Genomic DNA, 24,150 nt, shown 5'->3' with positions numbered 1-24,150 from the left:
TCTGCCGTCGGGAAACTCGTGTACCAAGTGGCGACTGCCAGGGTGCAGTTCAATACCGCAACTAGGACGTGAACCCTCGGCACGCCCAGTCGTTCATTCAACGCTGCGGAAATGCTTTGATAAACGCACGCGGCCACGAGTCCAAGACCGTTGCGGGACTCGATGAGAATTTTCAGCGATAATTTCCGGCCGAATTTATTCGCGATCAGCCAAAAAGTCGAGGGACAAAGCCGGCAGTGAAAACTGGGAGAAGGGGAACGAGGAAAGCGGAATATCAGAAAAATTCTGTGAGTTAGCCTGGTTTTTTTTTATTTTTCTTATCGGGTATACGGAAGTTCCGTCAAGAGTGCTGAAATCGCACAAGTATTTTACGCGTATTTAATGCCCTTCGTCGATTCCGTCGGATCGTTTGTTACTTTTCCGCGAGTCGCAGTAGCTAATTGAGGAATTAACACAATTAAGGCTCCCTGAAGGAAGCGGTGGAATGGAAAATTTGGTATTTAAACAGTATCTTTATTTTGCGTGTTTTCCCCTTTTCCCTTTTTTTCTAATTTCATGCACCCCGCAGGATTTTGGTCCCGCAATTAAGCGTGCGAAAATATACTTGCTATCTGCATAATTAAATACGCGTAATTGCAGTAAAGGAAATTGATAAACTTAAATTGCAACTGCGTTATAACAAATAAATACCCCGAGAGTGAAAATGGCTCGATGAAAATTTCAGCGAGAAAATAAATTTTCAGTGAACGAATGGGAATGAAATTGAATGGTGAAGAGAAAACTGTTCCTACGGCTACAGTCGGTACGTCACGTGGTCGTCGACTGCGAGACCAGATAGGAGGTGGAAAAGGTGCGGATGTTAGGGCGGAAGAGTTCGGAGGTAGATCACGTGATCTCGCAACCGGACCAATCCGAGTGGTGGAAAGCGTCAACCGAAATTCCGGGGTGGTTAAAACACCGAGAATTATTCGTGAAATCTGTTTACACGCATCGTGCATGAATATTGTATGTATGTAAATACGCAGGAACGAGTTTTTGGTGAATTATATCGATCGATCGATGGATCTTTCGACATCAGCCGTACGACACGTACCCCGTGATTACAAAATCTTACAATTAGCTAATCACCTGCAGAATTGGCAAGGATAGATCGAAGGCTGACACAGATACAATCCGACGACGAGTGCAAAACTTGCACATCCCCGATTAGCGGCATATCTGGCGTCTTTCCAAAACCCCGTTCCCAGCATCTCTGTAACATGTACCAACATTTCGTTGCTCATACAAATTAATCCTCATTACTTAATACGCGCCTCCGATGTGGGACTCGAAGCTGATTCACGAGCGTTTATTGCGGTGCCATATTATTTTGGCGAATTCCAGAGCAACCGAAAGCTGCGAGTTCGAAGCTCGTCTGTCGGGTTCTTCGGTTGTCCCGAAAAGAGTGTTAATTTAAAAACGATTCTCTCCTACCGGAGACCTGCCAATGCAGTAAGTGTATTGGAAATATTGCACCACGAAGGTATCGATCAATCACCATTAAAAGTCGGCCGGCTGTACAGGCGGGGATGAGAGAGGAGCAAATTAGCTAATAAGAAACTTAATTTCCCATCCCTGTAGGCACGCTCGGTCAGGCGTCAAGTGCTATTATTCACCAATTTGTCAAAATACTTGGTCCACCTTCCAGCCCCCCCCCCCCCCCCCCTCTCCCTCGCCGATCGGTTATATCGCACCCGAAAATTTTGAACGCTGATTTGCTCCCCTGAGCAAAATGACTCGTGCGATTTGTGATGTAATTTTTTTGGTCGACTCCTCGGTTCCAAGGATTCGAAGAAGCCGGAACCCCGGCTGATACTCCTGACGATATGCGTCCTGATAACCCACGTACCCTCGATATTATACTGAAGGTGATGCACGGGTCTAACTTTTCCTTATAAATTTCCTGCAGCTATTCCCCGGTCTTGTAAATACTGTACAAGCTTGGTTTTTGTGAAGAGTTTCAGACGCGCTGTAGAAGATATCGCGAAAGTTATAGCGGTGGACTGTGTGTATAAGTACCAGCAGAACGAACGCTTGCTTCCTCGGAAATATAGCTTTGCGCTGAGCTTTTCGAGCTTGCAATTGTGCTCGCGATGGGGCTCGACCCGCACCTTCTAAAACTCAACTGCAAGGAAATAATCTCATTTCCGCCACCGGGGAACGGCCCAAAGAATTCTTGTTACCTCCGTCACCTTGAACGACAGCATAATTGCCACGGTCGTCTATCCACTTCTGCAGTTGGTGGAATTGCCGCCTCGGAGAAAAGCCAAATAACTTGTGTATCGTTGCCCTGAAAACCGAAAAGTCTATTTCGAGCCTTTTCTATTTTCATTTTGAACTCCGGAGTCGTTGGGCAAATTAACACGAAAATGAATATTTCGATCGTGTATCAGAATGAGGGTTAAGGTAAAAGAATAAATGTAAAGGTATTGACGGTACAGTTCTCGCAGGATGAAAATAATATGCGGTTGAGAAAAATAACCGGGTGGGGGCGGGGATAAAAACGGTGAGAGAATTTTTCACCGTGCTCTCTACGGTTAGTTTTTTCACGTTAAATTCATTCGAAACGGTGGTTCTAAAGCTGACGCCACATTGCATCGTTACAACTTGTGAATAATCCTGGATAAATCCGCGAGGGGGAAAAACGCTGGGAAACGTACGTGAGGCGGGAGATTTGCAAATTCGGGTATACGTGACCGGAGGCGAAAAAATGGAAGTGAAAAAGAAATTTTTAAAAATGTACGGGAAAGTTTTTTACGCCTGAGGATTCGCCAAATTTACACGAGCTCTTGCCCGTCCGAAATTACAAATACGATTGCCAAAAATTGGCTCTTCCCAGGACGAGGACCCGCTTCTTGAAACCCGGGGGGAACGCGGGCTGGTCCAGCCGGGAAGAGGGAAGATAGGGGAAGAACGGGGAGTCCCAGGGTGGAGGTTGGGCGCGCGGCTCGGAGCGTGGGTGTGATCAATACTCTCCTATACCACGTCCCGCGGGAGCAACAAAGACGGGGACAGGGACCGCTTGGAAGAAGCAGGATTTTCGAACCGAAATGGGTGGCTATCTGCATTCGCGAGTTATTTTTTCAATCCGGTCCCCCGCCGGTCGGCCATTTCCGCAAGATTTCCATTCGCGTTTTATTAAATTTGCAAGGTGCTCGCTGTTCATTTGGAAATAACGACGACGGTGGAGCGTTGGATTTGTTTTTTCATCAAATTATTTTCATCGCTGCTAAGCCGCAATCTTGGAGAAATAAAATTTCAACAGTCAATCGCAAGGGTGATGAGTAATTGAACGGAATTGAGATTAATTCTACGAGGGAATAAGTAGCTGCAATATGTATTATTTTTATAACATCTTCCTGATTACACCGGTGCTTGATCGTATTCAAAATTCAATTTCAGATCTATTAGATTACGGATTGTGTTCCGGATGAGCGAATCAACGAGTCATTTACTACCTCAATAAAACGCTCTGCGTAAAATTTGCGGGCGAATTTAATGAGGCAGAAAAAAAAGACCACTTAACTTTTCTTTCACGCCTTCGCGACGAGATGAAAAGAAAACTACGGAGGGTTCAATATTTATCTATAAACGATACTCGAATGATTCTCGGCTTTGCTGCGCTTACTTATATACTGCAATAAAAGGCCTCGCGTTGAAGAGCCTCGTCAGTAGTATAAAGTGGCATCAACATCGTGATGATGCCATTTTAAAAGACGGAGGACTGGAAAAAAATATCGGGGCTTGGAGAGCGAATCGAGAGCGCCGTGTAATTGTAAGGGATTTTACGTGTGCGTCGTTCTTCGTCGAGACTCAATTCTATGCGAACATTAAATTCATTTTTATTTTTTTTTTCAATAATATTATATACAGTAAATTTTGCAGTATTAACGACGGCAAAATATTTCCTCCAATTTTTCTCAATCGATTTGTTAATTTGCAAGACGTGTGAATTTTCGCAGGAGCTGATCTCGTAGAATTTGCATTTCAGAAAAGTAAAAAAATTTTAGTTTCCGAATTAATGACCTAAAAAAATATCAATAAATTATATTCAGCAGCTCCAACTTTGTGAATTGCATTTTATTTTCGCACCACCTTAAGATCGTTTCATCCACTTTTCACCTGGAGGTAAGCGACTTCAGCGGGAACGCCTTGTACACACATAAACGCTTTTAACCAGTACCAGAAAACGACGGGCAAAGGTCGTTAGTTTCAAGTGCGCTCACGAGACTCAGTTTATATTCTCGCTAATTGATTCGCGAAAACGTGAATGACACTTCGGTCTAACAGCCTGAAGAATATACCATGCAAATTGTACCAATTTTTTTCGCACATTATTTCAACATTTTCATCTTGCCAAAAATTGTTTCTGAAGAAACGATGAGAAAAGTCGTGTAATTAGATATAGTTTTACCTCTTTTCGAGTTGGATGCTGAAAAAAGTCTCCGAAAAAAAGAACATACAGGGAGAAAGTTTCTTTTCAGGTATAGTAAAAAGTGAATCCGCGTAAATCGCTGCGAAAATGATTGCCAAAATTCGAGCTACGTGGGTAAAATATTATCCAATTACCGTAGTTAATTATCGGGCTTACGGACGTAGAGAAAACCGATTTTCAAACTACGAAGAAATTTCACGACATCTGATCGCGAAAAGGAGGACGTGAAACTGGGCGGTGAAACTTTTCCGTCGGTTGATCGAGGAGCAGTAGAAAGGCTGTAGCCCTTCGAGTGGATTAATGATCAACTCGAAAGTCAAGAGTAGTCGGCATTTCAGTCTCACGAATGATGGGCGGAGTTTGAAAAGTGCAGAGCACGCGTACGGATGTAAAATATTTTACCCTGGTTTATATACCTGTATAATACGTGTGTTATATCCACACTGTAAAAAGCCTGGGGCGGCACTGCGGACTTTGGAAGCTTACGCGTTTTACGCTTTGAAGTTCGATTGCTTCTTGAAAACTTTAGGTTATAATTTTTTTTTCCTTGCCCCACCTTTTTCGCTCCTTTTTCTTCTCGATATTACCCTGCAGCTGGTATTATTTCACCCGGGGGATCTTATATTTACCCAGCTTGCGCAACGTTGCTGCAGACGTAATTCGACGACGAATTTTTCTCCCATTTCAAATATACGTATGAAACGCAATTACTGTAATTCATAATAAATTAACATCACTTGGAATACTTTGGTCCTTGCGGAATACTTGAAACTTTTGTAATAATGAAATTTTATAGATCCGTCGCGAGCTGGGCATTAATTATTTTCTGCAGAACAGGTTTAATTGGAGAACAAAATTTCCAAATTATCGTGTACCTATACTATACAGTATACTCTCTGTGCCGAATTGTTTCCTGGGTTTAGAAAAGTTGTTATTTCATTAGAAATAAATCAGTATATACGAGCTGGTGATTATTCAAAGTAGAACGCCATTTGGAGCTTTCAATACAACGTGTCTAAGAAGAAAGGAATTTTTTATCTTCACAATGAGTACGGTTGAATTGGAAACCGATGAAAATTCAACAAGGACGTGATTTCCGTTGCTTTCATTTTCGAATATTTCTCTTGGATAATTTTTATCATCTGAGAAATAACAAGAAACAAATGTTTTCAAAAATTTTGAGAAATTCGGATATTCAGGTTTGAGATTCCTCGACGACATGAATTTCGATGTGTTCTTTTTTCTTGGATGTAGTAGAATTAATAAAAATTGTATTAAAATTAAAAAGAAATAACTGTTGAACCTCACCGCGTCGACGAGAAATTGCGCGCATTTTCACACTTCGGCAAATTTGTCTCCGTCTCATTTATAGTTTGCTAAATCTGGAAGGTGTCGCCGTTCAACGCGACGACCCTACATAAATGTATAATGGGAAAACTCTCTAGCTGCTACAGGATATACGGAGAGAGAAAGTGTTATCCCCTATTTGCGTGACCCAAAACAGTTAGGCTTACAATAACATAAAGTTATACTTCTCACTGCTTTAACGATCTCCTAAAATAGTTATGTCAAGACACCTGGCTTGGATCAGCCGAAGCTGCTGGATCACAAGGCTTTTCTCGGAAGACATCAAATATACTTTGACAACGCATCTTGGCGGTTTAAAATCTCTGTTGAACAATGTCAAGAAATTGTTAAAAGGTGTGGATAAACTTGCAAAATATTTGACGTTTTTTTACACACTCAATTGTTCTAGAAAAATTTTTTTTACTCGTATTTCACCCAAGAATTTTCATCCTCTCGAGTACTTCAATCAGGCGATCACACAGCCATAAAAATCCTGACGATCGAACGACGCGCTATAATGTTCTATATTAAAAGTCATTTCGTTTATAATCACGTGCAATGATATGGATCATCGAGAATCCGTCTTCTAACGGCTCCAATGATACATGGTTTATGTACCGATACCTGGACGTAAATATAAATAATTTCTTCCGGATATTGGCTGTTAAGGTGTATTCCCGAGATCAAGTATCCCACCCAGAGCCCATCTGAGGAGAGCCTCGTTGTTTCCAGACTTTGTTTCGGTATATGAAACCAAGCCATTTACTTTTGTGAAACAAAGTTGCAATTTTACCCTTTCATATAACACAGAATTTTCCCGAAATCACTGAGTAGCAATATTACTCGACTTAATTATTGAACTGGTTTTTTTCTTCCACCACAATTCTTTACAGAGTCTAGACAGGCACACCGAACAATGAAATTCAATCGAAATATTATTCTCTCCACGGCGTTAACCGATCGAACAAAACCGGGATAAATTTATCCACTTGGGTATTTGCAGTGAAAATGGAATTGGGTATATTTGAAAAAATTCTCCAATGCAAAGTTTGCAAAAAACAAATGTTTTTTCGCAAAGGTAAATCCAAATGTCTTACACTGGATTTCTTCATCTAGTTGAATTCCATCGCCAATTCTTTGGTCGCAGTTCTTCGGCGTAATTTCTATTTTTCGATAAACCCGTGTCGAGTCCTGAACTAACAATAATAGTCCACAGGACTTCGAACAGTCCCTTAGCTCTTATCGCAGTTATTACATCGACCGGTACTCCAGATTAGGGCTGATGCGATTCGCACAATAGTAGAGCAGAAGGAGGCTTTCATGCCGTGTCTTCTTTTTCTGCAAGATACGCAAGTATCTGTATACATGCGAGCACAAAGCGAACTGGAAATTCCCTTTTTGCGGGATATCGAAGTAGTTGAAGCAGGATCTAGTCGGCCCGTATAAATATGCAGGGGAATCAGAACGAGACTCGAATGCATGCGCATAAAAACTGGACCACAGACGGGATAAATGGTCACGTTTAAATTGAGGTGTTTTTGGGGGGTTTAACGATGGTTTTGCACCGTAGAAACGGTCGATGAAATCGCATGCGCTATTGCGACGCTTAGCACTCCACGATTATACGGAAAAAAGAGGGAGAAGGAAAAAGGGAAGAAGAAGGAAACGAGAAAAGAGAAATTCGTGTAACGTTGCCGCATTAAATAGATTCTACACCATCACGTGCGCAGCCCTTGCGTCCTGGGCGCAATAAAGATTAGGATCGGTAATTGCCAAGTATTATTCAGTATGGCTGGTATACGGTTATACACACTGCACGAAAAAATATTTACACTGTCGTCACGGGCACATCGTCATGCGAACGTTTCATTGATACCTGTAATAAAATTATTCAACGCATTCCCCGGCTGGAATACTTTATACCCTGAGTTCGATCGTATTTTCTTTTTTATGAAACTTCTTTATTTCCCGACCGAGTGAAACATACACGTCTTAAAGATATGACGTTGCGTCGCGTCGAATTTTTACCGCGGTTTCGTTTATACGAGGCAGTGATCGGTATCGCGATACCGAGGTGAAAAGCCCTGATAAAATAAAGGTCAAAGTGAAAATTTTTGATCAAACTTTTACTGCCCGCCGGGGAATAATAGCACGCTCAGGTAATCAGGCGGACATTTGTCTTTGAGAAAAAGGATTTTCCGACGGCCGTTTCGGCGGATAAGCGGATGGCGATCGCTGGATTAGGACAATCCGAAATTCGCCGATTCTTTGGCTCGAACAGACTTATGGATAGGCATAAATACGATCCGATCCGATTTCATTTCGAATCGAGGCTCTCGAATTCCCGGATATCGATCTCCTGTATGAAATTCGACTAACCGCAATCCGGATATTAATTGGAGGCGGAATGCCTGCAACAAAAATACCTTGTTAAAGGCTCAAATTACTTGAAGTACAATCAATCAATTTAAGTATTTGACAACTGCGCGTTACTCTGCATAACCGGTTCTTTTATTTTTTGAATAATTCAAGACTCAATTTTTCCGGCCGGGTGATGCGCGTCGTTCAAGGCGCGGGTGAAATTCGTTGAATTATAGAAAACGTCATGCGAGTCGACCTCTAAAATCGTATTTTAATCGTATTACTCAAGGGGATGTGTTTCACCAGCGCATATCCAAGGGTTCGCATTTATTTTTCATCGCAGGTGAACTGTGCTGGCTTAATTCAAGCCTCGAGTGTATCACACCCGTATATCCTGCACCGTATCGCTTTACTCGAGGATACAAATACAGAGAGTATTAATAAGTGCGTAGGCGAAAGCATATATACGCGAAGCTCTGCATAAGGAGGGTACATCGCTTTGCAGATGAGAGGATAATGCGATGAGTCATGTTGCAGTGTCTGCACTCGAGGGATTTGCTCGAGGAGAAATAATCCGAAGGTAAAATCGCCCTTCGGCAGTTTCGACCTTTTTGTATCGTTTAGCCAGAAAATAATTGTGCGGAATGTCGGACAAACTTGCAGGCTCTGAAATTTTTTCACAAATTTAAAGTGAGATTCAATATATACAGAATTATAAAATCAGTCAGAAATTTGTACAGCATTTTAAAATTTTGTCAATGTTTCCGATTGTGAGTAAAAAGAAAATAGAGTGAAATAGAGAGAAAAAGAAACGCGCGACGAGTTGGCGAAATATTCATCAAGTTAGCGGTGACAGCCCCGCCTAACAGGTATTCAAATAGCGCAATATAAATGCTAATCCTAAATATATAAGGAATCGGCAATTTCAACTTTCTGTGAAATGAAGTTGAACTTTCTCAGCGACACAAAGAGGCGTATTGTACTTTAGGCTCTGCATGCAAGGGTAGTCGACCCGATAAATTCAATCTCGACCTTATCTCGCGAATAAAATCCGCAACAGTTCCAACGCTGCGGAGTGCCTGGATAACGTGAGAATGCAATGATAAGTCTGGAGAACTTTCCGACTGAAGAATCTTCCTTAGAAGGCAAGGCAAAATCTCGCGAAACTTCATCTAATTTTTCTGCTCAACCCTCTACAGCTGTAGTAATTGCGACCAGGAGTTACGGGAGGCTTAAATTAAACGTAACAGGGGGGATGAGAGGGGCGGACGTAATTACTCTGTAAATTAAATCGTTGTAAGTTACATCGAGAGTTTTGCAAAAGTCAGTGCAGTAAAATGTGGCATTTTACGTGTGAAAAAATTGCGAGATAAATGCTCGCGTCAAAATACAGGTGATACAGACTGCGGAGAAATCTGCAACTCAGAGTTATAAGAGTGATCTACGAAATAATTGCTTCGTCGGTTTTCTCAGTGATGATCAATGGGTGGATGGTTTTATTAACAACCATTACAGTATCCTTAGCCGGAATTAGTTGTCACGATACCTTTTCTTTTTCTCCTCGCTTGTGATGTATCGCTTTTTCGCCCTCAAATCAAGGGACGTGATGCCCAGGAGAGAAGCAAGGGAACGAAAAACAGCAATAACAAAAAGCGGAAGAAAGAAGGAGAAGCGATTGCTGTACGCGTTGGAACAGCGAGATAATCGGAAGAGGCAAGTAGAGGATGAAACGTGAAACGAAAAACGACTGAAAGGTCGCGCTAGTTTCTCTTATTGTTTGTTTGGATGAATTTTTAACGTATGAAGTCTCTCTCACTTTTGCAATATACGGTACCTACAAAGTTATAAAGTGAAAGAGCGCGATTCGTGGGAAGAAAAAAAACTGCTGAGACACAAATTGAGGATGGGAGGAGAATTTTATCATGCTCGGTTTCATTTTTTAGAGAGCAACCAAGAGATAGAGAGAGAAGGAGAAGGATGGAAGAAAAAATATCGTGAAATATTGCGCTGCCGGAACTAGTCTTGACGTACCACGACGTACATTGCGCATCATTTGGAGGAAATTTTTTGGGGAATGCTTACGGATTATGTCCCTCGCTTCTCCTGGACTGGAAAGTAAAAGTGCCGCAGAAACAACAATTTATTTTTCTTCAAAGTTGAATCTGGATCGAACTAAGCTAATCCGCACGGCTCAGATCCGACGCAGAATAAACGTTGCGTGATACTCCGTTTGTAACTGTATAAATTGACGGATGTACTTCTATCGAGAGGGATGAAAATCAAAGTAAAAATGCCGGGTGCAATTTGTTCAGTTAATTTTAAATAAAGGGAGAAAGCTGCGATTATTGAATCGGGAAATTTCGCCTACGTGTTGCATCCGTAAAAGTAATTGCGAGATTGAAGATGCATGCACTTGTGAAAACCTGCAGAAATTTTAAGACGCTCGAATTTTGTTGAATAATTCCGTCTTGCAATTTCTGTCGCATAAAATTATACGTGTAATAGATGTTGCAGGCTCGTAAACTCGGGGAAACTTACTTTATAATTGCACCGCACAGCAGCGGAATATTATTACGTCTATTTACCTACGTCGTATTATATTATATTTATATGTATACGGGAACATTTTACTGTCCAACAAAAGAAGAAAGAAGTATATCCTATATTGTCGCACAGTGTAACTTTACTGCAGCAAGTGTAACATTAATGACCGTCACATTTCGCATCTAGGATCGGCTGCGACAGGGTTGAAGTTCCCAATTTGAAAAGTTGAGAAAGAACCTAATTCCGAATTATTTGGTGTCGAAACTTGAAGTAACTTTTACGAAATAACAAAGTTTCGAATGGTCGGAAACCCGATGGCTCAAAGTTCCGAAATGCGAGATTCCGAAATTTCAAGTTACGATATACAGCAAAGTTTTGAGAATTGAAATATTCTCACACAGCGCAGTTTACTCGAGATGAAAGTTTTGAAATTTTACCAAGCCGGAAGTTCAAAAAACTGAAAATCATCGATCATTCCGAGTGTTGATGTTTCAGATTTTAAAATTCTCTCGTTTTTGCACTTTCGGTACTTTGAGCGTCGAGTCTCGTAGCGTATTCGAAACTTTCATGTTTCTTCAAAGTTTCATTTCTTTGCTTTAAGTTTCGCCACCAAAAAATTCTAAATTAGGTTCTTTCAAAACTTTTCAAACTCAGAATTTCAACCCCGCCCCCATCGCTTTTTACCCCACGGTACACAAAATTTTCTCCAAGGGTAGTAATTGTTTCGCCCGGGTTGATTCATCCGGAGAGATTCAGTTTGAAGCTGGGTTTTTCGACTAGTTTTTTCTCTCTCCCCGCGGCAATCAATCCGCAAATTCTTGACGTATTTCCCGTGTTCAACTTGCAATTATTTTTTTTCCTCCTCATCCTCCTTCTTCTTCTTTTTCATTTTTCGCACCAGGATGCACGCCGCAGGCAAAGATCCGTGCCTGATGACTGACAGTCGAGAGAATGTACTATACGGCCTAGTTTCTCAACGTCAATACGAAGCGTCAGGGTGTGCAGGGTAGCTATAGCTATATGTTTTCCGGTGCAGAATTGAATTAGACAAGCTGTTGAAGTCCTCGTTAGTACGTCGAGAAGTGGATGCGAACTAGTTCTTCTTGTCGTAATAACGCAATGTTCTCGCATATCTATGCAGCTCTACATTTGCCGCTTTGTACACGGCGTGTCCTCAAATGCGGATTCCTAATTTTCTCACAACCGCTTCACAACCGCATCCTAAATGATTATAATTTCTTTGCAGAAAATAATGGAAGGTAATAATGCGAGATTCGATGCTGCGGCTGATGAACAAAAACAATTAATACCTAAATTTTCCACATGACGTCACTTCCTACCCTCAATTTTTTTCTCATAGGAATTTAGCATTATCTATGAGTTGGGGGTGCGAATACACACCCAAGCTGAGAGCTTTTTCCGTGAGGGAATTTAAATTCGCATAATCAGTTTACTGGTGTCAAATCGACTCAAACAAGTTTGAACAACGTCCCAAAAAATTAAAGAGACGAATTAAAATAGCCTGTAAGTACCAAAATTTTAAAAAACTCCACTTATAGCCTTTCCATTCTCCGCTTCAATTTGACTCTGTCAACTTCCGCTTCTTGCCTATACATACCGCAGCCCCAACGCATCCTCGTAAACTATAATCGAACGAGCAGCCGCGTCCCACGTTCCGGATCGTCGATGAAGTAGGAAAACCTAGTTCCCGAAGCGAGGGTGTCCCAGTTACGTCGGATGTGCTTATCGAAGGCTGAGCAAATGCGACGTAATAAATCGGGACGGCGAGATCCGGAGCTGCAGGCGCGTGAAGAAGAGAACTGTGAATCTGAATTGAGCTCTTTTTCTTTCTTTCTTTTTTCTAAATCTTGTGTTTTCTTTATTTTCGCCCAATCCTTGCCCCCCCCCTCGTACATGGGGGTCGCAAGGGATCCGCTGCTGATCCCTGTAGTCGTTGTCAGAGCGCAATTACACTCGAATTCAAATTACCTTCTTTTCAAGTTCCACGCCCGAAAGGCGACGGGTTTATTAGTTTTCTAAATTAATAGCTTTAAATTGACGTAACTCGTTCCCGTGCGATAGCATGAAGTATAATACTCGAGGAACGAGAAACGCAGCTTGAGTCTTTCAATCCAGTTAACGGATTTATGCCGGCTCTCACGAATACGAAGGGGGTGAAGAAACCGATCTTATTTATGTTCATGGACTTGTTATTGAGCCGATATTTTCACCCTTTTTTTGATCGAACCGTCCGCAGGAATCGAGGCCTTAAATTGAGCGTTTGCACTGAGTGTTATTGTTATATCTGCAGCGAATCGCGTGACGCTGTGGTTTCTTATCGTTAAACGCTCCTCTATGGAGATTTATTTAAATACCCGCTCGAGAGGCTCTAATTGAACTTGTAACGTTTACACTGGGCTGAGCACACATAATGCCAATTAGATAGAAATTAAGCCCGCGATATCTGAGGCGGTTGATAATGTCTCTGTACTTCGAGAGCCCCAGTGCCTCTCAATATTTGCTTATTTCCACGAGCTTAGTTTGCGACCTGTAAAAACATCGAAGGACGAACCGTAAGTCCGCGATATCCCCGTGATTTTGATACCGTTTCAGAGAGCCGATTCCGCCCAGTCGATAAAAGGGATTTTTGTCGAAATTCGAGCCTTGTTTGAAGCAGAAACTTGCATTGTGCGATTAGCGCTGGTGAAAAAAGCACAGACGAGATTTAAAAATAAAACAGATTCGTCAAGTAGTTCCCTCGAGACGCTCCAGTTCCTCGAGCGATTCACCCTTTTGAGGTGTAAATACCTCGCTAAGTGCATTGAATATTCATGTAACGTCGCAGATCAGGCAAAGTTGGGTGATGATATTTTTATTTCATGAAAAACCGAGCCCCCGAGATTCTGCAATAATCTATGTAAATCTGGGAAACGAAGATGTTGACAATAAATGCGAACCAATCGACTGATTGCAATGATCGAATTGCCTCTAAGAAACCCCTAAATTGTACGAACCTGATCCAATTACTGTCGCGCTTTTTTTTCAGTTTCATTTTTTCGCAACACTCTGACGTTTAATTATAATCGTTATACGCGCCGACTGAATGTTGCGAAAAAACGAGGCGATGCCCAGGCTAAACAGCGCCTAACATGGTTCGTAATTTCTGTCGTGCCAGGGCTGCAGTATTTTATATAGATCTATCAAAGTCCCGTCGATCGTTTTAATACAACCTCATTACCCGAGCTGATTTGGCAATCTTGGCACGTTACGATCATGATCCGCTTCATCTTTATCGTATTAATTTCATTTCGCCATATTATGACCATGATATATAACGGCGGGAATATGGTTTAAGGTACCTGGAAGAGGAGGTGGGTAAAGTTTTTCCGGTAGAGGGGGAAAGTGAATTTGAATAGCGATTTACTCGCTGTTGTCGATGGAAACACTATTGCAAAACGCATGTTAAAACCATAGAGTATGATGGTTTTTGTGGTAAACTGTGAGAATTCATTTTTCTTGTAGATCCATGGCCATATATCTCTAGCTGTCAATTACCTCGCAGCCCAGCGAAGATGCAGCCGAGACTCAAACGCAGTCAAGTATAATGGTTATGAAAATAACGATAAATTGAAAATAAAATACCATCAGCTTGTATGTTCACGTTATGGTGTTTGAATGGAGTGAATAAAGGTAAAAAAGAAGATAGAGAGAGATAGAGATCATTTATAATAATATATGTATAGTTATTGTTGAAAGAGGAATGTTTTTATTTTTAATCAAGCAATAATTTGAAGAATAAATCAAAAACGAGTAAAGTATATTAACAAAAGTATAAATTAATCCTCGCATTCAAGCCGAAAAATAAATTCAAAGAGTTCTCACTTCCGTTCCGAATATCAAAGCGCGTATGTCAATTCGATAATTCACCAAAGAAGAAGAAAGCAAAAAATTCAAAGTGAACCTAGTCAACCCTCGGAGGTGAATATGGCTGTGTTTTCTTAATTATAAATCAACTTAGTGTTCAGTTCGGTATAAGCTGCACGTCGCGAGGCGCGAGGAACCGGAATTACATCGCACATAGGAATGTGTGACGTTAAATAATAATAACAATATCGCGTACGGTTTGAGCAATAAAAGTAAAGATAACGATTTAAAGTGTAATAAAATCAAATAAACGAAGCAATACCGGTTCAATTGTTAGTGATATATATATTGGCTGAACTAACCGGAAGTGATATTGACGTAGAAGATGGCGTTTGCTGCGGCTCGTATGATCTTGAAGGACAAAAGACGGAAGGCAAGCAAAGAGGACTTCGCTCCGAGGAACAGAAGCAAGGTAAAGATAAGGACGCATCAATCGTCACTGTCTAGATAAAACAGACGAGTAAACAAATTCACAAACAAATTCCCCAACTCAGCTGTTCGTTCTTTTCATCTGCACCGACGTCGAACCGTCATTCTTCCCTCAAAGTAAATTTTGAACAATTTTTACGCAAGCAAGAGGAAAGAATTTACAGAAGTTGTAATGATCATACATTTTTTTCTCTCCTTCCCACGGTTCAATGACCGTAACAAGTTTCTATAATAAAGTTATGATTGGGGTGAAAAATCTGAAAACATTGGGGGTCGACCATAATTCAAGGTGAATCGGTAAAATAGCCTAGCAGAAAAATGTCCCTCTGGGGTCGTGTTATAAAATAACGAGAAAACAAAGAAATCATACAAAAGTTTTAAAGTCCCATCTACGTTTGTAATATTAAAGAAACTTTTACTATCATTTCGAATTCACTTGCGAACTCGAAAGCTGAGAAATTTGAGAGAAGAGGCGGACAGGTAGAAGGCAATTCACACAGTTCAGTTTACTCTAGACGTCAACGTGGGATGTTCTAAATGAATTTCCAACTCGTTTTTAACCTATTTGGTAATTAATTATTAAACTCAGGATTTCTGTTCACTTCTTTAATATATTTTTTCCTCTCTTCCACAATACTCAGAACAATGCTTGCAGATTAGAACGAAGCTCGGGCTTGTTAGTTATTGCGAAGTTTAAAACCTCGCAGGGTTTGCTTGCAGATAGATACACGAGGGAAACTAGATCCCCGATGAAACCCCGAAGCGTCAGGAAAACACGAGCTGTAATGTTTAATTACCGCTGGCTGCCCGGTCGGATGGAATGAATACCAGACTTCATACGGAATGTTACATTTTTTAGATTACCAAAAACTCAAGCTATATGAGCTAAAAGCAATGCGTGAGCATTTTTGCAAAATATTTATACGTCGATTCCTGTTTTTAAATCTTGTATTTGATATAATTTGAAAAGCTAAAATAACTTTACATGAGATTTAACGAAGTATCGAATTTCGACAAATTAATTTTCTCAATTAGGTACCTACTGAATTTGGATGGCTTTCCGGCCTGAAACGTATCATTTATTATTTTTTTTTCACTCGGGGTTGAATCGAACATCTTGTCGATAGCGAATTGAAGAGCGAGTAGTTAGGTTCCACCGTAAGCTGAGACTGCATAATTTCCGGTTTTTCGATACGACGGTGCAGGATGTGTGGGAGGAGAGACGGCGAGATGTCCTTATCGGTAATATTCTGAAGCTAGCGGCCCCCGTCCTGATAAATACGTTCAATTAAACTTCGTAGGCAAACTTTGAATAATAATAACCGCAAGTTTGTTGCATCGATCCCCATCTATACGTATATAATGGGGGAAAATTTAATTCGTTTACAACTTGTATTTAATCTACTTATTACATACAATTTCCTCATCCTTCTCAAGTGTATAATAATATCCAGAAATTTGCAATATGCTCATTTTCATCTCGCGAGAACCTGCACTTGATTTTTACTTTTTTAACCTGACCAAAATTCAATTTTCATTCCACTCATCGTTCCATCCTATAAATGTATATTATTATATACCACTACATACACGTACAGATCAGAGATGTAAAATTCAATTAATTCATCGGCAATACGATCGTTCACGGAGATAAAGAGAACAAAAAGAAAAAAAAAAAAAAAAAAACTAAAGCGAAAGAAAAAGAAAATGAAGCAATGCGAGAAAAGAGCAGTAGGGAATGAAAATCCATTCTATTTCAGCCCAGGAATTAAATTTCATCACGCTGAAGAGCGATATTGAACGTCACGTCAAATCCGTAATAAATACGTTGACCGTGAAAATTGTTAACTGCACAGTTACTCGACTAGATATGTATACTCAGATCTCTATCATTCTCGCTGTCACACAAATGTCACGATACTACTTTCTCATCACTATGCTTATTAACATTATTATTGTTATGCAAATATTGGACGAAATTACGCCTACAGCCAATCGAGTTCTTCAATAAATCGATTTTAAAATCCCAAAAAACTCTTTTCTCGGTTTGTGATATTCCATCAGTAACAAACTTTGCGAATATATTTTTTCAGTGACGTTAAATTAAAATTACTTTTCAATTTTTTCTAAGGGAAGCGTCCGGTGAAATTGCCAAGTCCAGCGTTTTTCAATAGTAAATTTTTAAACATTTTTCTGAGCCATTTATTTGACATTTTTGCTATACAAATTCTTCGAGTTTTTTAAATAATTGGAATTTGTTTGGCATCTTCACTCACTGGTGAATTTTATCCATTACTACGTATAAATTTTTCAGGCCGGCCAATAGTCAAGAATTTGAAATTTATACACTACAAATCGTTCGAGGTATCTAATCTCAAATATTCTGAATTCCAAGTCCTGGCTGTAATGCATCCCTGATGTTTCCAGTATCAGCAAGATCGTCGAACAAATTTATGGTGTGCAAGAGCTCGAAGTGTACGTACATGTGAAAACGACAGGCACGATAAGACTTGATGCGAGGACTCCGTCAGCTGTGACGTTCTACACCGTTTCAAACGTTCTCCTTGTTGATATGCAGGTTTAATTCAATGTTGAATAGATTCAAAAGTCAATCACTTAAATACCGAAGGAAGTCTCTCTCCAAACCCTGTGCTATTTATATCTATACCGAATATTTTTATCGCCTGGTCATAATAAAATTTCTTTAATTAACTCGCCATGCCCTTATTCCCAGAGCTTTTAAGGAGCGCTTGGATGATGATAGAGGGAACAACTACCTGGCTTCGAAGCTCTCGAGGGAAAATCCCTGATTAGAAAAGTTTTAAAATCCTCTTTTATATATATTAATAAAATTGATTCTATTTACATGAGTCACAACGACGTGGTGAAATAGGAACTGAGGTTGCATTAAGGCGGGATTTAATCCCGGTGAAATAGATGAGAGCCGTTCTCAATTCTTTGTTTCGTATTTTTGATTCCCTTCTTGTATTTTTCAATTATTTCAACTTGGTTTTCTTCCCTCTTCAATACGACTGAAATCACGTTTTAACCTGGGCTTAATTTCTCGTTAAGGGACTTGACGTCGCTGCAGGCTGTAGAAGAATAAAATTGATTGGAAAAAGGGCGTAATTGGAAACGAAATTGATTCAGTTATGAGAGAATAATATCGCGGTGAAATGAGTAATTTTACAGTACAAGTGTATCTATATGTTATATTCGTAACAGCTTCACCTCGTGAAAAGGTAATTTTCTCTCCTGGCAATATTTTTCATATTTTTAAGCCACGCCAATCCGGACGTTTTACGGCGAAGCACGATTCTCCGCTAGACCTGCACTAGAAGCGCATTAGAATGTAAATGAGTTTTTCGGACGTAGTTGGAAGGTGGTGTCGAAAATAGAGGGAAAAAAAAGAAATTATAAGCGAGAAAAACGAACCTTGGAAATAGGTAATGAAGGACAGACTTCGATATTTGACAAAAATAATGAAATTGCAAAACGAGAGAAAAAAATACTTCTGCTTCTCATTAAAATCAAAATTTAATCACCTACTGCGGCAAGTCTTTCAGTAAAGTAAAAAGTGCGGAATCACACTTCGCAAATTAGTTGATAAAAAGAAGAAAGAAATTTAATTATTTGGCTTGAACCTAACGGTTATTCGATGAAAATATTTGTTTCCTTCTCGTGCCCTTCCGCGTTCAAAATGTAATACTTTCTTAATTAAACTCATCAGCGATCACTATATTATTAATTAAAGCCAAACGACAAAAGTTGAAAAGTTTTGCTTCGATAATCTCAAGTGATGAATATCTTTCAAAAGATGCCTAACGTGTCGTAATATATTCGACGTTGACGATGTACTCGAATGAAAAAAGGGCAGATATTTATCTAATCGTAAATCTTTTAATCTCTCTAGTTCAAATGATCATGTTATAATTAAAACGGGTCTTGTTAATGTCAACGTTCACGCGTTTTGTATTCAAATTAATTTCGATTGAGGAGATTGCTCAGAATCTTCTAAGCGAGAGAATTTGCCGAAACCAAAAAACCAAACTTCTTTCTCAAGCTTCGTTTAATTACCCAAGTGGGCCAGTATTTTAATTACGATATTTCATTAATATCACTTCCTCAAAACTTGAGAGAGGCAGAGAGGAATGGTCTGCAACTACGGAGTGGCCCATTTATACCGAGGGCAGAACTGCTTCGGGTATCTCGAGTTTATCGCGTGCGATGCAAACTGGGGAGGAAGCTGGGTGGCATTTGTTTGCCCCGATTACATAAGCTAGACTCAGTCGGAAGCCGGTGACAATGGATAACGAATGAGGATCAGCAAATATCAGGGCTGCATCGGATTTGCGTAATAGTGCAGCAAGTCACGGTAGAACCTGAACCGACGTGGATGCCATGCACGTTCGTCAATTCGGCGTCGTTTTTGAATATCCGAGGAAATCTGACCAAGGAGAGATTTTCAAATTCTTGCACGTTCCAATTATTTAAGAAGGAAGAACCTGAACTTCTTCATCACAACTTGTTTTTTAAATGTGAATTTATCTCTATGACGTGTGTGATAATGGGATGAGAAATATTTGCGTGAAATTGCAGCGAATTATTCCGGACAAGAGAAATTAACCGCACTCCACGTAGTTACGTTACATCGTTACCACAAGCCGTGAAACTGGAGGGGTTGCAAAGTCGAATAAGCGTTATAGGAAATCGATATCAATAGTTCTCGCGTTCTTCCGCAGTTTTTACACTACCAAGGATCACGTGCTGGCAACTTTTACGCCTCATAGATAAGAAACAACTTCTTGTCATTATTTACGACAGGAAGATGAAGAAAACGCAAAAAACAAACAAACAAACTTGCGAGAAGTGGACGCGGCGTGGATCGCGATATTGGCAAAATTCCGGGACGTGATTTTGTTGCAAAGGTCAGAGGAACAGAGAGGTGAAAAATACTGCGTGTGCAATTATTGAGTTCCAAATTTACTACCTAAATATCTTTCCTTTCTCGGCTCATGTTACACCTACTCATGATTCCACACTTCAAAACTGAACTTGCAAAAATGACATTTTTTTAAATAAAAAAAACCGTTCAAAATTCAAGTGGCCTGGTAAAAGTACTCAATTTTTTTTTTCTGGACGAGAGAAAAATTGTTTAGTGTTAAAATTTCAATTTTTATTGGCTAAAAATTTTTCCGGAGAAAAATTTTTCGTACAATTATATTAATACACTTCTTGAATTAGTCGCAACTTCATAACCGGCGAAAATTGAATCAGTTTAGGTATACCAACTACCAAACGATGCAGTTCGGCGGAGTAGAGCGTACCAAAAGTCCAACGTTTTTTTGCTAGTTTTCTTACCCAAACCAATGATAGAATGAGGAGTGGCGGCCCTTGATGAGGGTTTGACACGGGTTGACGCGCCGCAAACTTCCTCAGCCATCAAGCTTCACCTACGATTGGTAGAGAAAACCCTTCACGCCTAGCGGAAAACTTTGCTCCCGATACGCAAGAATTTACTTTTCTGTCGCTAATTCCTCCCCCACCAACCCATGTAACGCGTAAGATTTCTCACTGGTCGATAAAAAAAAAATCATCCCTGTGGGAACAAAACTGTATCATCCCCGCATTACGAATGTACAATTATACATCATGTAGCACGATAACTTGTTAACAGAAGAGAGAGAGAAAGAGAGAGAGAGAGAGTAAAAAAGAATGAAACAAAAAAGGCAAAAAGAAGAAGAAGAAAAAAATACAAAGCTTATTCGCAAAATGGAATCGGTAATTACATTTGCAGTATACGTATGGGTTGATATGAGATTATTCAAATTTGGAATGATTTACGTTATATATGCGTGGGAATAAATATCGCGAAGTGAGCGCAGGATTTGTGCGTACATATATTGTGTATTATGTGTATACGTATTTAAAGCTGGCACAGCTTGCAGGGAGAATGGGGCATGCAATTTGAGGACAAACAGTCGTTAGCCTGTGACGGGATTGTATAGGTATATGCTCATCATGCATTCTCGGAGATTTCTTGAGAATGAAAGAAGAGAAGAAAAAACACCGAGCAAAGATAAAATGAAGAACAGAAATCTTGTTTGAGTATAAAGGAGATCTAGGTATCAGCGAAGATCGTAAGAAACTAAACATCTGAAGTAAACTGAACTGAAGTCGAGCTTTTTAACCAGCTTCTCCCTTGGTATTTATAATATTATCATGCACTCACACACCCTCGAGTATATAGAGTAAAATAGTTAGTATACCGCAAATAGTTTGTAGACAAGTGTATCCTAGGCGGTTAAATTTTGCAGATTTCTGTACTTAATTATTTACAGCAAATATTTTGGACGGTATTTCAGGGATGGGAAATTGGGTTTTGGTATAAATTTTCAATATTACACGAGCAAAGGTGGCTTGAAAAATATCGCAAATAATTTAATTTCGGCGATAGAAATTACGCGATTTCTCACCAGAAATTCTTTGATAAAAATCCTCGATAAGGTTTTCGCTGAGAAATAAGGGACGACGGAGGAGAAATCAATGACGTGGCAAATTACGCAAACCGATCGGCGCTAAGCTTCAACTAAAACGGTATTTGTTCCGGCGTGATTGACGGTGAGGCTTAAATTGGATGAACTTTACCAGCGGCGCTCGTTCGGTTGAGGAAAACGCGCAACTCACGCTGATTTTTTTCCACACTCAACGGCGTAATTCTGTGTACACAAAACCGCAGGTATGAGAAATTCTGGTTCTGGTTATCTGGATGAGAAAATTTCGAGGTTGCAATAATTCCCGATCGTATAGCGTTCGCTAATCTTTTCGCCTGGATACTCGACCAATTGATTTATCGGACAACTATAGCGAGAAGTGATCCAAAAGTGACAGGATTTTTCTCGGGCAAAGTTCAAGTAGCGCTTGCAATTTTTTTCACAAATTTTTGCAGTCATTGATAACGAGAAAAATGTTAATTACGCAGTCGCAAATTAGCGACTCAAACGGCCGCTTCACGTAATCGAATATTTCCTGTGGAGACGATTTCAGGCTCCGATTTCTCCCCAAATCTCAATTGTAATTGCAGCCGAACATGATCGATGCGAGTCTATGTCTTGCTGATACAATTGCTCGTCAAATAATAATATTGCAACGTCTTTCGAACAATTTATACATGCTAATTATATTCTATATCACAATTCCTCATTTCCCATGTACCAATTGGTAGTGACTTTAGTGGTTTTTCTTTATATCCAATATGGAACATTCAAATTCAACCAACCTGTAAAGTCATCCTCTGAAATTCATTGTAAAAAAGACCCCGCAAATTGGACTAACATTTGCAATTGTGTTTGTTCCAAAATACGCAGTTAGCTCATTAAGAATGAAGAATTCATTTAAAAATTCAATGCAAAAAACAAATTACTAGCCAAATTTTGATCGTCAAAGTTTAACCAAAGTTTAAACAAAGAAGACAGAGTCGATGGCTGACTGAGTTGACAAAGTGAATGTCCCACATAGTTACACACGAAACTTTGTGCTGTACGCCTATGTAGGTACTTTTATACACAACCTATCTCACTATTAAACTGTTATATGAAATGAATATAAAGTGAGCGGTGCTGATTAGTGACCGAATGTACTTGTGTTCACAGGCTCGCAGCGCCAGTACAAGTAGCTTTAGAAGCCTGAGTCAGGTACATAAAAATCAAGTTGAAATAATCCAGATATAGCTAGAACTAGACATAGACCTATAGCAACTTAGTCAGATATAGAAATAATGTTATAAACATAGTTCGAAATATACATATAGCTAGACATAGAAATAGAAATTGCATTTCTGCAAATAGATTTACAATTTATTAATATTATTGACGTAGCTCACACACTGCAGCAAACATGACACATATTTAAAAGATCCGTCAGAGCTGAAACTTCTCAAAATTTGACAAAATCGATTTTTTTTCCTCAGTCGTAATAATTAATTATCGTTGTAATTCAACAGAATCGTCAAAATTATATCAAATTTACTAATCTCACGCCTAATCTCGGATAGAGAGATACAATTGGTTTCACTTCTCGAGGGTGTTGGAAGCTACGAAACGAAATTAATTTTCGCGAATCACCGTGCGAAATTCGAGAATTCGGCTCGTTTCACAAGTCCACACTTGTAGACACGAAATCTTATCTTCGATACATACATACGTAAAAACCACACGTATTTAATGCACGTATGCATCACTTTTACATATTTTCGTCGAAAAGATTGTTTCTTTTTTTACTTCAATTAATTACTCTATTTCACAATAATCTTTAAACGATCAAGTTATTTGTGCATGAGTTATCTTTTCAACTACAATAAGTTTCTCCGAATAAGGCATGCCATAATATGAAAATATACTTATATATTGAAGGTGCGTTCTATGCCGTTTCGATGTTGATTTTTCTTTGTATACTTGCCGACAAGTTAAAATTTATTTTAACAATTAGCCATTTTATATATCGTATTTATTTGCGCTTATGTCAGCTATTTTGAACTAAAAATTTTTTTTTCAATTCAGATGAATTTGCAACTGCAGACTTATGGCGTTAGCGAAATTTCAAATTTCGAGTTACAGAAGTTATGAAAATTCAGGGTGCTTAATAATTATTTCATTACAGGATTTCAGTGAATATATAATATCTCGCTTATAAATGTAAATGAAACAAGGTGTATTTTATTTGAATAATGCTGGAAGTCCAAAACGTGGCAACCAAAAATGAATAAAAAAAACTTTGCTGTAAAAAACGGCTGATCGAAACGGTCTAGAGTGCCCTGTAAGTAAGAAAATAGGAATATTAACGACTGACAAACATTTTCTCGCCACTGAATATCGACTGTTATGCAATGGCATGATGAATCACCTGTACATGCACACCTAACCTTTTTTCTTACTACCCCTACATAGTTCGTCGATTTTTCGATGCCCATTACGTAAGTACACCAAACACATAACCGATCGCAAATTTCAATAAAGATCATGTTCGAAGTACGTGTTGAATTCATATTACTATGAAAATTGCAAAACGGAATG

The 24,150-nt window shown here is 39.5% G+C and overlaps 1 protein-coding gene across 3 annotated transcripts in view; it reads left to right on the top strand.

The window, feature by feature from the left end:
* Positions 1-24,150, top strand: part of LOC124405872 (neo-calmodulin-like) — a 95,593-nt gene that overhangs the window by 36,422 nt on the left and 35,021 nt on the right. The window contains exons 1-2 of one of the 3 annotated variants that reach the window (XM_046881133.1): positions 14,932-15,062; positions 22,732-22,773. The exons of 1 other annotated variant lie outside the window; for it this stretch is intronic. In XM_046881133.1, coding sequence (XP_046737089.1) covers positions 14,976-15,062; positions 22,732-22,773 — 129 coding nt within the window. In that variant the 5' untranslated portion in view covers positions 14,932-14,975. Of the gene's footprint in view, positions 1-14,931; positions 15,063-22,731; positions 22,774-24,150 lie in introns of those variants that run through there. One more of the 3 variants, XM_046881134.1, reaches the window with a different exon arrangement.

This window comes from Diprion similis, chromosome 4, assembly GCF_021155765.1.
Source record: "Diprion similis isolate iyDipSimi1 chromosome 4, iyDipSimi1.1, whole genome shotgun sequence".
In the NCBI taxonomy this organism is placed as follows: Eukaryota; Metazoa; Arthropoda; class Insecta; order Hymenoptera; family Diprionidae; genus Diprion; species Diprion similis.
This window is presented reverse-complemented; position numbering and strand designations above follow the sequence as displayed.